Source organism: Diabrotica undecimpunctata, chromosome 3 (assembly GCF_040954645.1).
Source record: "Diabrotica undecimpunctata isolate CICGRU chromosome 3, icDiaUnde3, whole genome shotgun sequence".
NCBI classification, from domain to species: Eukaryota; Metazoa; Arthropoda; class Insecta; order Coleoptera; family Chrysomelidae; genus Diabrotica; species Diabrotica undecimpunctata.
In genome coordinates, this window is record NC_092805.1 from 21,962,134 (window position 1) to 21,974,483 (window position 12,350).

General features: G+C 33.3%; 1 protein-coding gene across 7 annotated transcripts in view; it reads right to left on the bottom strand.

Annotated features, from left to right (window-relative positions):
• Positions 1 to 5,479: 5,479 nt before the first annotated feature.
• The window catches only part of dsh (Segment polarity protein dishevelled), an 80,573-nt gene continuing 73,702 nt past the window's right edge, over positions 5,480 to 12,350 (bottom strand). For all 7 annotated transcript variants that reach the window (XR_011950297.1, XR_011950296.1, XR_011950295.1 and 4 more), the window contains one exon: positions 5,480 to 5,692. Coding sequence is in view for 1 of the 7 variants with exons in the window: in XM_072525511.1 (XP_072381612.1) it covers positions 5,646 to 5,692 (47 nt within the window). In the remaining 6 variants the exon portion in view is untranslated. The remainder of the gene's footprint in view (positions 5,693 to 12,350) is intronic.

Here is a 12,350-nt window from a genome sequence, read left to right on the forward strand (position 1 = left end):
TTTATTATATGTAAATAAAATTTTATAACTATAATTAAAAATAAGTTTGTTCTAACACTACGAAAAACCGTCACGTAACTTTTTATTATACTGTTTTCCTGTCCAAAAATTTAGGAAACATTTTAAATAATTTAGCCTCTTTAGACGGATCCTCATGGTTTCTTCATCAAGCTCTTTCTCGGCGACGCGAGTGAGGACCATGGGGCGCTTGGGCATATTATTTGGATCAATTATATTTAAGTTTGCTGCCTCCCATAGGCTCTCAATAGTCTTTACCAATTCAGTCGTCCATTTTTTTGTACTCGTTAACACAGTTCACCCACAAGATTCCTTCGCTAAACGATGTTTTATGGAACTGCAGAAGTTCATTTTGACCTCCGATAGGAGCCTCATCAGAATAAGTTATATCTAATATTGCAGAGCTTTAATATCCCCCAAAAATACATCCGACTGGTAAAAACAACAATGGATTCGTCAATAGCAACTGTCAGAGTCCAAAATGAGCTCACTGAAAACTTTATGATAGCTTAAGGATTAAAGCAAGGAAACGGGCTGGCACCGACACTATTCAACCTGACCTTGGAATATGTGATAAGACAGCTGAATATAGAAAGAGGTAATCTCCTAACAAATAAATCAATACAGATTGCCGCCTATGCCGATGATATATCAGCATCATGTCTCGCAGAACAGAAGAGGCGGCAGAAATATACTCACAATTAAAATCAAAGGCAAAAGAGACCGGACTAGAAATAAATATTCAAAAGACAAAAAAGTTAACACATGCAAGAGCTAGGGAAAACAGACGCACAGTTGAATTAGAGGACGATATTGAAACGGTAGAAAGTTTCACATATTTAGGAGTTACATTAAACACTGATGGAACAGAAGAACCAGAAATCCAAAGAAGAATAGTACAGGGAAACAAAGCTTATTTTTCACTCGATCATGTGTTTCGCTCCAAAAACACACACTGGAGATCGAAAATCAGGGTCTACAAAACTATTATCAGACCAATACTATATTATGGATGCGAGACATGGGTGATGACAGAAGAGACAAAAAGAAAACTGGAAGTCTTCGAAACAAAAGTCCTAAGAAAGATATTTGGACCTATTAACGAAAACTGAATATGGAGATCCAGGTATAACCATGAACTCTACCAACTGTTCAAAGAGACACCGATCTTAGAATTCATTAAACTTCAGAGACTTCGCTGGGCTGGTCATGTAGTAAGAATGGAGACAGAAAGATTGCCGAAAAGAGCCCTTGACAGTAAAATGCAGGGCGCAAGACCAAACGGAAGGCCACGGAAAAGATGGGAGGATGAAGTGGCAGCGGACGCGCATAATTTGCTAGACGTGAGAACCTGGAGAAGATCGGCGCGGGACCGACAAGGTTGGAGGCATAGTTTGGAGGAGGCCAAGGCCCGACTTGGGCTGTAGCGCCATTGGAGAGAGAGGAGCCTCATCAAGTGCTTGCTTTAGTTTGTTAATGATCAAATTTGCTTGAGCCCGATCTAGTTGAGTATCAGGCTGGTGTCTGTGTGCTACCACAATTCTGAATGCTTTTGTCACTGTGCTTTATGATCTAGTTTGCGCGTTAGAGCCCCTTGGTTTCTTAGCGACTCTGTTACGAGGGGGGTGATGGTATTCTCCCGAAGTCTCTTTTTATCCTCGGGTGTTGCTGATTTGGTTTTCTTGGGATTTGCTATGGTCCATGTCATAGCAGCCATTTTTCTCATCTTCCTTTGTTGAGCTCCAGTGAGGCGTTATTTGAGACTTACTTATTATAATTTAAAAATCCGAAATTATACTTCATAATTTCGAATTTTCAAACTGTAAAAAATAATTCTTTGGCATATGTGCTAAAAAGCTATTTTAGCGTACTAACAAGATCAGGAATTTTGTTTTTTGATCGAAACACCTTACAATTTTTCGAGCTTTCTCTCCCTGTGATTGACTTTTAATTAATTTTATTTATAGTTTATAAGAAGAGAGTTTTAATTATAATTTGTAGATTTGTACATATTTAAATTTAAAATTTATTTTTTTCTAAAAAGATTAATTTATTAAAAGTTAAAATAATATTTTATTTTTTTCAAAAAATGATATAAAACGCAAAAATGTAATGCTATTCTACGACCACGCGGCATCTACATATAAAAATATCTAAAGTTGCATTTGTTGCCACACTCTTTCTTATTTTAGAAGCAGTAATAGCGCTGACATGACCGCTCTCTGGTGGTACAAATAAGGAACTAAAATCATGATCAACTTCTCATTGTTTTGTGTATAAGCCGACGCTAAAAAATGACAGTGAAAGATTCTTCTATGTGCGTCTATATTCTTTGTTAATACTTTGATATTCTTACCTCACAAATTCATGAACAATAAATAATACCAATCCCACAGAATGAATGTTCATAACCAAAAGTCCTTATTTATTCTTCAAACAATTAAAAAAACCAATATTTCCAACGTCTTATGGGACAAATACACACACATTATGTTTGGAAAGGTTTTTAACATCCCCGCTCATTGTGACGCCAGAGCTTAGGCAGTCCATTAAAATCTTGAGTCATATTTTTGTAGTAGGTTTACAAGAATGGATAGGAGAAGTAATGACGAAATAAAGCAAAGAACATCAATAGAAACAGACATACTAACATATATAGAACAAAAAAGGCTAAAGTGGTTTGGACATGTAAGAAGAACTAGCGACAGCAGATGGATAAAGAGAATAACCGAATGGAGCCCCATAGGAAGGAGGAAAAGAGGACGACCCCGAAAATCCTGGAAGAACGAAGTAGACGATGTCATGAGTAAGAGAGGCCTAAACGATTGAGAATGGAACACATTAACACAACAGAGAGAGATGAAAACGGTTGAGCGAGGGAAGGCAGTGAATACTACTGTAGAATCCCTGAATATATATATATATATATATATATATATATATATATATATATATATATATACATATATATATATATATATATATATATTTAAGGAATATGACCGTTTAATTTAATATAAAAAAAAGTGCACTCGGTAAGTTAATGGGATGTTTTCGGTCAATTTGGAGATAAAAAAAGACAAGAGTTGTGCTACTTTATCTATTTAATGAAGACGTTTCGCCCAGTGTTCAATGAGCATCATTAGTTCATCTAAAAGAGTGTTATTAGCGATACATCTAATATGAGAAACAAGTAAATGATCTTACCTTTAAAAGATCTGTAGTATTAATTATGGTATTAATGTGAAGAAACATCAAAAATTAATCTAATAAATACATCAGCAAAAACATAGAACGCCGGAAGATTTCCAATTTAAGTAATTTTATATTAATTTTTTTAATTTAACTTTTGACATTGATTGATTATAAAATCTATCAAAAAATGTAATTGTCAATTTTAAACTGTTATATTAACAACGGCACGGCTAGGGTTCTTGACTGTTATGACCATATCATGCAAAATGAAGTATTTGAAAGCTCGAATGTCAGAACTGACAATCAGCTGGTGAGATTGAAGGAAAAGTTTTGTAGATGCCAACATAAAAGTTATGATATAATAAAAGAAATTTGGCTTAAGTTGCTGATATCACTATATATATATATATATATATATATATATATATATATATATATATATATATATATATATATAACTAACAGCAAATAATGATTTATGTCAAGCAGAAGACTGTACAAATTTCAGTCTCTAGTAACTTTGCTAAATTCCTAATTTAAAAAGGTTATAGTACCAGACGAAAATATCTGCATAGATGAAACGATGGTACCCTTTCGCAGGCGTTTAAAATTTCGCCAATATGTGAAAGGAAAGAAACAACAATTTGGAATCAAATTCTTTAAGCTATGCCTCAATGGGGGGTATACGTATCATTGCAAAATTTATTGTGGTACAGACAAAATTGATGGCATGTCTGTGGCAACTAAAGTAATATTTGAACTTATGGACGAATGTCTCGATAAAGGCATGACATTGTACACTGCCAACTGGTACACCAGCGTAGAGCTAGCTGAAAAGTTATAAAGTAGACAAATGCACCTAGTAGGAATACTACGAAAAAATCGGAAGGGTATTCCAAAAGAAGTACTGGTAAGCACACTGAAGAAGGGTGAAATTGTAGGAAGCGATAGAAACGGCATTGTCATTTTTAAATGGAAAGATAAGCGCGATGTCCTGATGCTTACCACCAAACATAAACTGAATTTTATTGATGTTCCAGGTAGAATTGAGATCAAAAAAGCCGGAAGCTATTGTGGCTTATAATAATGCAAAAAGTTTCATTGATTTATCCGACCAATTGTCGTCTTATTCTACCTCTATTAGACTTAGCATTAAATACTACAGGAAGGTGGCAGTTGAACTACTTACTGGAACAAGCATAGTAAATGCTCATTATTTATATAATAAGAACAAAATTGTACCAGAAAGAATAAGTATAATAGATTTCAAAAAAAAAATGTGCTTGAAACTACTTTCAAAACGTAAACAAAGTTATACTCCCCACAACACACCGTCAGAAAATAAATTTATTCAAGCAGGTAAAAGAAGTCGGTGCGTAATTTATTACCAACGAAATAAAGATGACCATGAACGACAGTATGCAATAAATAAAACTAAGCAAGTTACCACTAAATGCCAAGTCTGTGACCAAAAATTTTTCTGCTTAGAATGTTTTTTTGATAAGCACAAAATTTTGCCAAAATAGTCATTTGAGTATAATTTAAAATATGTATGTGTTATTATTTTATTTTATAGTGTATTATTGTATCTATTATTAATCACAATAAACACTTTTACATCAAAATTAATTAGCGTTTAAGTTATAAAAAAACTACTATAATTCAACTGCTAATAGAAAAATGACGAAGTATTTTTTTCCTAGGCTAAGATCATTTTTAATTTGTCCCAGGTCACGCTAAGTTAAATCCTATTAGAAATACACGTAAAGTGTGCTCCTGTGGAATACACATGGCCAAGCGATCTTTACTGACTGTGTATATGTAATGTATACGCAACGTATACACGTGGCGGTTTGAACTCAGCCACTATGTATATTCAGGTATACACATGGCAGTCAAAGTGTTAAAATATTTTGCTAATATCTAGCAATAATAAGCATAAAACCGTATCCTTTCAAGAATAAAATATTATTGAAATGCCAGTTGGTAGGTGGCGCTAGGAGTTATCTAACCGGACAAACATTGTGTGATAGATTGGGATCCCTAAAATTTTCACCCACAGGGTATCTGAATTTACAATTATGAGGTGAAAATTGAGTTTGGGTCGGAATAGTCGTTCGTAGGAATTCGTTTTATCAATTTTTTTTATTTTTAGAAAAGTAATACCTCATTTCGGTGCCCCTTCTACATCGCGTGTGGGTGCCACGACACCAACGGTAAACATGTCTATGATTTGATTCCATAATAATAATAAATGAATAAGACGTATCAATATACTATTTTAATACAAAATACATATAGATAAAATATACAAAAGTTTAATTTTGAAACAATATATCATCTACTTTTTGGGTTTTAAGCATAACCATGGTTTTTTTTTATAAAATAAATCTAAAGTAGTTATATACGTATAGCAGGAGGTGATGGCACATTCAAACGTTCTTCTGGATCAGAGCAAACCATTTCCAATCCGTTTCATCTAAAAATCAAAAAGAATATTTAGTGATACGTGACAACTTCAAAGAAACAGAAAATTTTGTTAGTTCTACATACTCGAATCAAGGCATCTAAGTTACATGCAACGCCTAAAGACATTATCAATGTACAGAAAAACTGAAGATTTGGGTAAAAATAGAGAATAAAGATAAACAATTGTTGTTCAAAATGATCTTTTCTTCATTTTTTCATAAATAAAACGATAGAAAACAAGTATATATCAATCATGCAATCTAGACAAAAACAATATTTTATCTGCGAGAATATCTGTTAGCGATTTTATTTCTTTCACATGAAATTATACATAAAAAACTAGTATATGCTACACAACAATCATTATTTACTAACTATCTACATCAAGGTTGAGTATTTTTTGTAAAATAAGATGAAACGTGGGTAGGGGTAGGTTCAATGTTACAAAAATATTCTCTATATTTATAGCTATAACGTTCTGCTTGCGTACTGAAAGCTTTTGAATCAGAAAAAACAGCAGGAATAAAAGTGAATGGGCAATATTAGATATGTCGATGACACCTAAATATATTCGATAATTTAGAAAAGAGTAATAAAATTTATTAATACAATATATAAGTACAGGGAAGAATATGGAATTTTATTGAACATTTATATAAAAAAAGTCCATAAAAATAAGTAAGAACGATAATACTAATGGAACCCTAATGGTACTAGGCCAGCACATCGAAAGAATAGGCAGCTTTAACACCATTACCAGAAAATACCGACTGCCCAAATTAAAAGAACACATGCAGCGTTTATATATGCATATTTCGAACGGTATATAATTTTATCCGACTCACAGTCCGGCCTTCTCGTACAAAGACACTCCTTTAAACATATATACCAACAGACTAATTGTAGATGCGCTTGAAAAGCTAAGGATTATAAGTTCTCTAAGAAGAATTGTTAGCTTTGTGTGGGTAAAAGGTCACTCTAATATTCCAGGCAATGAAAAAGTAGACCATTTGGCTAAATACGCTACTTTAGTGAGTATAGAATGCAACGAGTTTCCCAAATGGGATTTATTTACAGCTAGGAAAAAACATGTTAGACTTAATTGGGAAATTGAGTGGCAATCCTTTACTAACAGTAGCAAAAATACATACTGCAGTATATATCCATCTACTCCCCCAAATAAGAAAAGTTCCATCTCTTGGAAAATTGATACCATGTACGTTAGATACCTTTTTGGTCATGCTACAGTGAACGCATACCTCAATAAAATAAACCTTTCGGAAACAGATACATGTGAATGTGATGGCAGTTTTGATGACCTTAACCACTGGATGTTTCAATTTCGGTATAATTAAGAAGCCATTTCAATCCATCTCCCATCAAAAAATCACACTGCCGCAGAATGTTGTTTCCCTTCTCTATTTAAGTAGTCGAAATCCAACTATTATATCGATTTTATGGGAGTTTTTCAAACGCACCAAACGGAAAATTTAAACTGACTTTTCCAAGCAGTGATGTGTGAATACTATATGTTAGGACTTTAGTTGTAATATTTCCGACTGTCTTTCCTTTTATACCATTTATCTTTAACCGTTGCCTGTATTGTTTCTTAAAAAAAAAAGTCGCTATGAAGAGCACCTTAACGTGAAGTATGTGTCCTTATTCAATCCTTTTTGTGTAGTCACCCAATAGTGTTTTCAATGGGAAGGTTAGGAAATTAAGTGAATGAAAGAAATAGGAAATTGTCTGATAGAAATTTAAAGGAAGTATCAAAGTTAATTGTTTTTACTTATCCAACCAATTGTCGGGCTAAATAAGTCTTAACTCCTTTGAGATGTGAACCTATAGCAGATTTTTCAAGATCACTTGGATCACGTTATGAACGTTGAAGTGATATCAACTAGTGAAATCAAATAGTGCTTCTCTTGTGTCTGTGAAGAACAATTAAGAAAGAAAACGAAATTGAACGGACCATATAAGCAAGAAAACTGTAATATCTCGAACAAATAATGCGTGGAGAAAAATACGGCATCTTGCGGCTCATAATCCTGGCAAAATAGAGATTAGAATGGTATGGTTTCAGCTTAAACAACTCTTTAGAACAGTTTCTTACGATTATTGCCAAACTCAGTAAGAAGATACTTGGAGAACTATACTTGAAGGAATTGTATAAAAACAACAATAATTAGAAGCAGTGGAAAAACGACATATTCCAACGAAATGTTAATAGTTACTTAGAAAAAGAATTAACTCGATCTTTTAAATACTCTGTGAGTAATATAAAATAAATACGATTTACAGTCAATTCGTGTTGTAAAAATGAATTGAGTGTAATAAAATCCATCTTTTTCTTCTTCTTAGCCTTCTCTAGTCCATTTTTGGACATAGGCCTCTCCCAACTCCTTCCATCGAACCCTATCCTGAGCAACATACTTCCAATTTGTTCTGCCTATTTTTTTGATGTCACTTACCCATCCCCTCTACCGTCGTCTACCTTTGTAAGGTTTCTAATGTTATATTGTGGTATGAGGTATTTTATAGAGAGAACAAAAAGAATGTTAGAAAGTCGGCAATTACACCGTCGTGTACTGGAACTTCATTATTTTTTAGCTCTTTTAAAGCTTTTTTTTATTTCGAATCCCCCTCTATAGGCGCAGAGGCGTGAAAAAATAAAAACAAAAGAAACGCAATGTAACGACAGATCGCACGTTTTTTAATAAAATAAACTAAAATAATTGAATTGAATAGAAATAAATTAAAACCATCGTTCCGTTCTTAGACGATAATAAAGTTATGCTTCCCCCCCTCGGTCACTCCCGGAGTGCCACATCACGTTTTTTTTGAGTATGGCGTTTGTAGTTATCTTCTTTCCTTCGTTAGTTTGAGTTTCGTTGCTTATTTTGTCTTCTTAGTTCTTGTTTTCTTTGCGACCTGTAGTCCGGCTTCGAGAGGACACTTTTGTCGTCAATTTGGTCCTGATTATATGAAGGATCTGATTCGAACTTACTCGCTAAGAGCCTTTAGAATTTTCCATTTGTTTTTACTTTGAAGGTATCATCATATATAATCTTAATTAAAAAGGGCCAAATGGAGACTTGTATTTTTTGTCTATTATTGTTGTAGTAGTATTAATGTCTTTTCATTATATCTACGTAATATATTAAGAACGTTTAAACTGCCGTTAAAGCGTTTGCCTCTAAATGAATTACACAATTTATTGATAACGTATACAAATGGATTATTACTGAGGGATATCTAACATCAAAGTTCGCCTAACCAACATTAAAGTGTAGTCAATACTAGGTATTGTATGTTTTACTTCAATACGGCATCGAGGTGGCCAGAGAAGATCCTCGACAGCTAGAAATGATCGCCGAATTTTGGTAACAGCGCGCAGAACGCAAAGATTTAGTGCCAAAATAATTAAAAACAAGGTTAACCTAAAACGAAAAGCAAAAGACCTGCTATAGATCCGAAGTTAACGAAGTAACATACAGTTGAAAAGCTAAACTGAACAAAACTTATAATGGTCTTTAGAGAATTGGCAAAATCGTCTGTTCATTGAGTATAATTTTTATCTTTTCAATTCGGATCAACGATCCCATGTCTGGAGAGAGCAGGCCAACGATATTTATAAGAAAACTTAGATTCTAGTGCAGCATACGGAGGTGGTTCAATCACAGTATGAGATGGAACAAGATTTGATGGTAACAGAGATATGTCCATTTGAACTGAAACGACAATGAATGCTGAATTATATGGGGAGTCTACCCATTATTGTAACATTGTCTCATCAAATAGGAGAAAACTTCTAAAACCCAATATTGCACTGCCTCACTGTCCTCGGATATTTAATGAAATCTTGGATGAATTGGCTTACATTTTCTCATTAGTCTCATCATATGAGATATGAATCCTATACAACATGTTCGGAACTATTTGAAAAGACGGATTAGATAAAGACAAAAAACGAAAGAAAAATAGATGTAATAGAACGATTGACCAATATTTTACTAGAGGAGTGGGTTGCAATGTCTCCCCATTTTGTCTACATGTCTATGTCAAGCTTGACATAAATCGAGAGATTCTCTATCCCGTCAAACACCAAAATTATAATTATCTAATACTGTAATTACTGGTTAAGACGTTTATTTCATACCCTAGTATAAATAAAAAATAGAAACAAAACGATAAACCTAACATTGCAATGTTGTAAAACCAGTACAACTATCAAATTTCTTATTATATTAATAAAATAGATATTAGAAATATGTTGTGACTCATTTTATATACAAAAAAATATGTAAATTATTCTAAAATCTACCTAAGGAACATTTAAAATTATTCTACGGTTGACCTTCATCAATAACATAGAATAAACCAATATTAAATAAACACTTAATTGCTATATACATATATTTTGATTCTAACAAACGTTTAAATAATAATCTTAAAATTACTGCGTTTGCTAGAATACAGTAAAAGCAAAATAAATACCGTTACACGTCATATCTCACTTGTCATGTTTTGAGTCTGTCAGCAAAAGGCGGGAATAATATGTGATTGTTAGCATGGCAAAGGTCACAGTGTGCATTTTGTGAAGTAATTATGAAGTCAATGTTTCAGATGGAATCATATGGTTTGTTTTAAATTATCACGATGTTTACTTTTCAGCAAATAGAAAACAAAAAAGCCATTAAAAAACAAAACTTGGGTCGACAAGTTCGTTTTTAAAATAGTTCCTAAATCCGCTAGTAATTATTTATATTGAGATTCCCAGAAATCAAAATCACAACATATTGGACAATTCGATATTAAAATAAATCCATCACTAGTTGTTTGTCCTTGTCAAATATCCATAGATCTTTTTTGTTTGGCAACAGTTTTTATGTGCAGAAATTTAGGTCTTGAAATTAAATAACTGATGAAAGAGAAATTCAACGTCAAACTACTCTATATGAAGGAGTAACTTCGGATGTAGAACATAATTCCGATAGTTCTATTGTTGACGATGATAGAGAATAGTTTAGCGATCATGATACGGAATCTGAGCAAGAGGATATTCCGGAAGCAATACCAATGATTGAAGAACAAACAATTAATGAAGAACAATCTAACAGGAGATTATATTATTATGCAAACGATGGAACTAAATGGAAGAAATTTGCACCACCTACAAATATTCGCACACGACGGGGAATATAGTTTCTCACTTACCAGGAACTATCCGAGAAGCAAAAAACACGATGAGTCAAATTGTAGTAGAATACACCAATATTTGTATTAGAAAGATATCTGGAAGATACAGGAATCAAAACGACGTTAAACTTACATCTGTTCTGGAAATGAGAGCTTTTATTGGTTTGTTATATTTAGCAGGTTTGGATCACTGCTCTCGAAAAAATTTAGAATTTTAAGCAGACGATGGCATGGGATCAGAAATAATTGTAGCGACCATGGCACAAAGACGATTTAGATTTTTGTTAAAAGTAATACGTTTTGATAATAAACAAACCAGAGACGAAAGACTCAAAATCGATAAACTAGCTCCGATAAGAGAGATTTTGAAACATTTGTAAAAAACAGTCAATCTTGTTATACAGTTGCTGACTATATAACTCTCGATGAGATGCTAAAAACTATAAAAATACTATAAAGTAGATAATTCATGTACAGCAGTTACTACAAGGATGTGTGAACCTCTCTATGGAACAGGAAAAAATATTATCATGGATCGCTGGTTTGTTACTTGCAACCTTGTTATCCAACTAAAAAGAGAACACTTTCAGTCCCAAAGGGTACTATTCAGTCCCAAAGAAAAAGATTGCTCCCAATTATTAATAATGTGAAAGACCGCCCTGTAGGTTCCTCTGTTTTTGGTTTTGGAGCACATATGATAGGGACATCGCATGTACCCAAAAAGAATAAAAATGTGTTACTAGTTTCATCCTTTTATCACACTGATACAGTGAACGAAACTAGCAAGAACCAGAGATAATTTTATTCTATAATGATACCAAATGTGGAGTAGATATTGTAGATAAAATGGCGTCATCTTACGATGTGTCTAGAAATACTAAAGGATTGGCCGCTTTTGTAATTACCAAACATAATAATCCCAATACGGAATATACTAAACAACGAAGACAATTTATTAAAAAATTAGGAGACCTACTAAAAAGTTATTTGGAATCAAGGGCTACAACGTCAGGAATACATTCTAACATTCGACAAGCTGTTACGAAATACTCTGGAATGCCGACACAAAACCGACCTAATCCACCACCAGGTAAAAGAGGGCATTGCAAATACTGCAAGAAAAAAACCTAAGAAACGGTCCGCATGATTAATTTTTCTGTATTTTCTGTGCCATAGAATTTTTCTGAACTCTTTGTGTTTTTTAATATAGTTTAATTATTGTTTTAATCAAATTTGGTAAAATAGAAGAACAATTTAATTTTTTGTAAGTGTGGTAAGCTGTCAAAATTATTATGTCAAATATATCACTTATTTTTGATCTACTTTAATTTAATATAAGGTAGGCATAAACCACGGTTCGTAGACTTACTACGGTTGCCTCTTCCGCCTAACCAATGAACATTAAGCCCGAAACTGTACTCTCGTGACGTAATTCTTCCCCTTCATGCAATCGACCTGCCCTCTACATT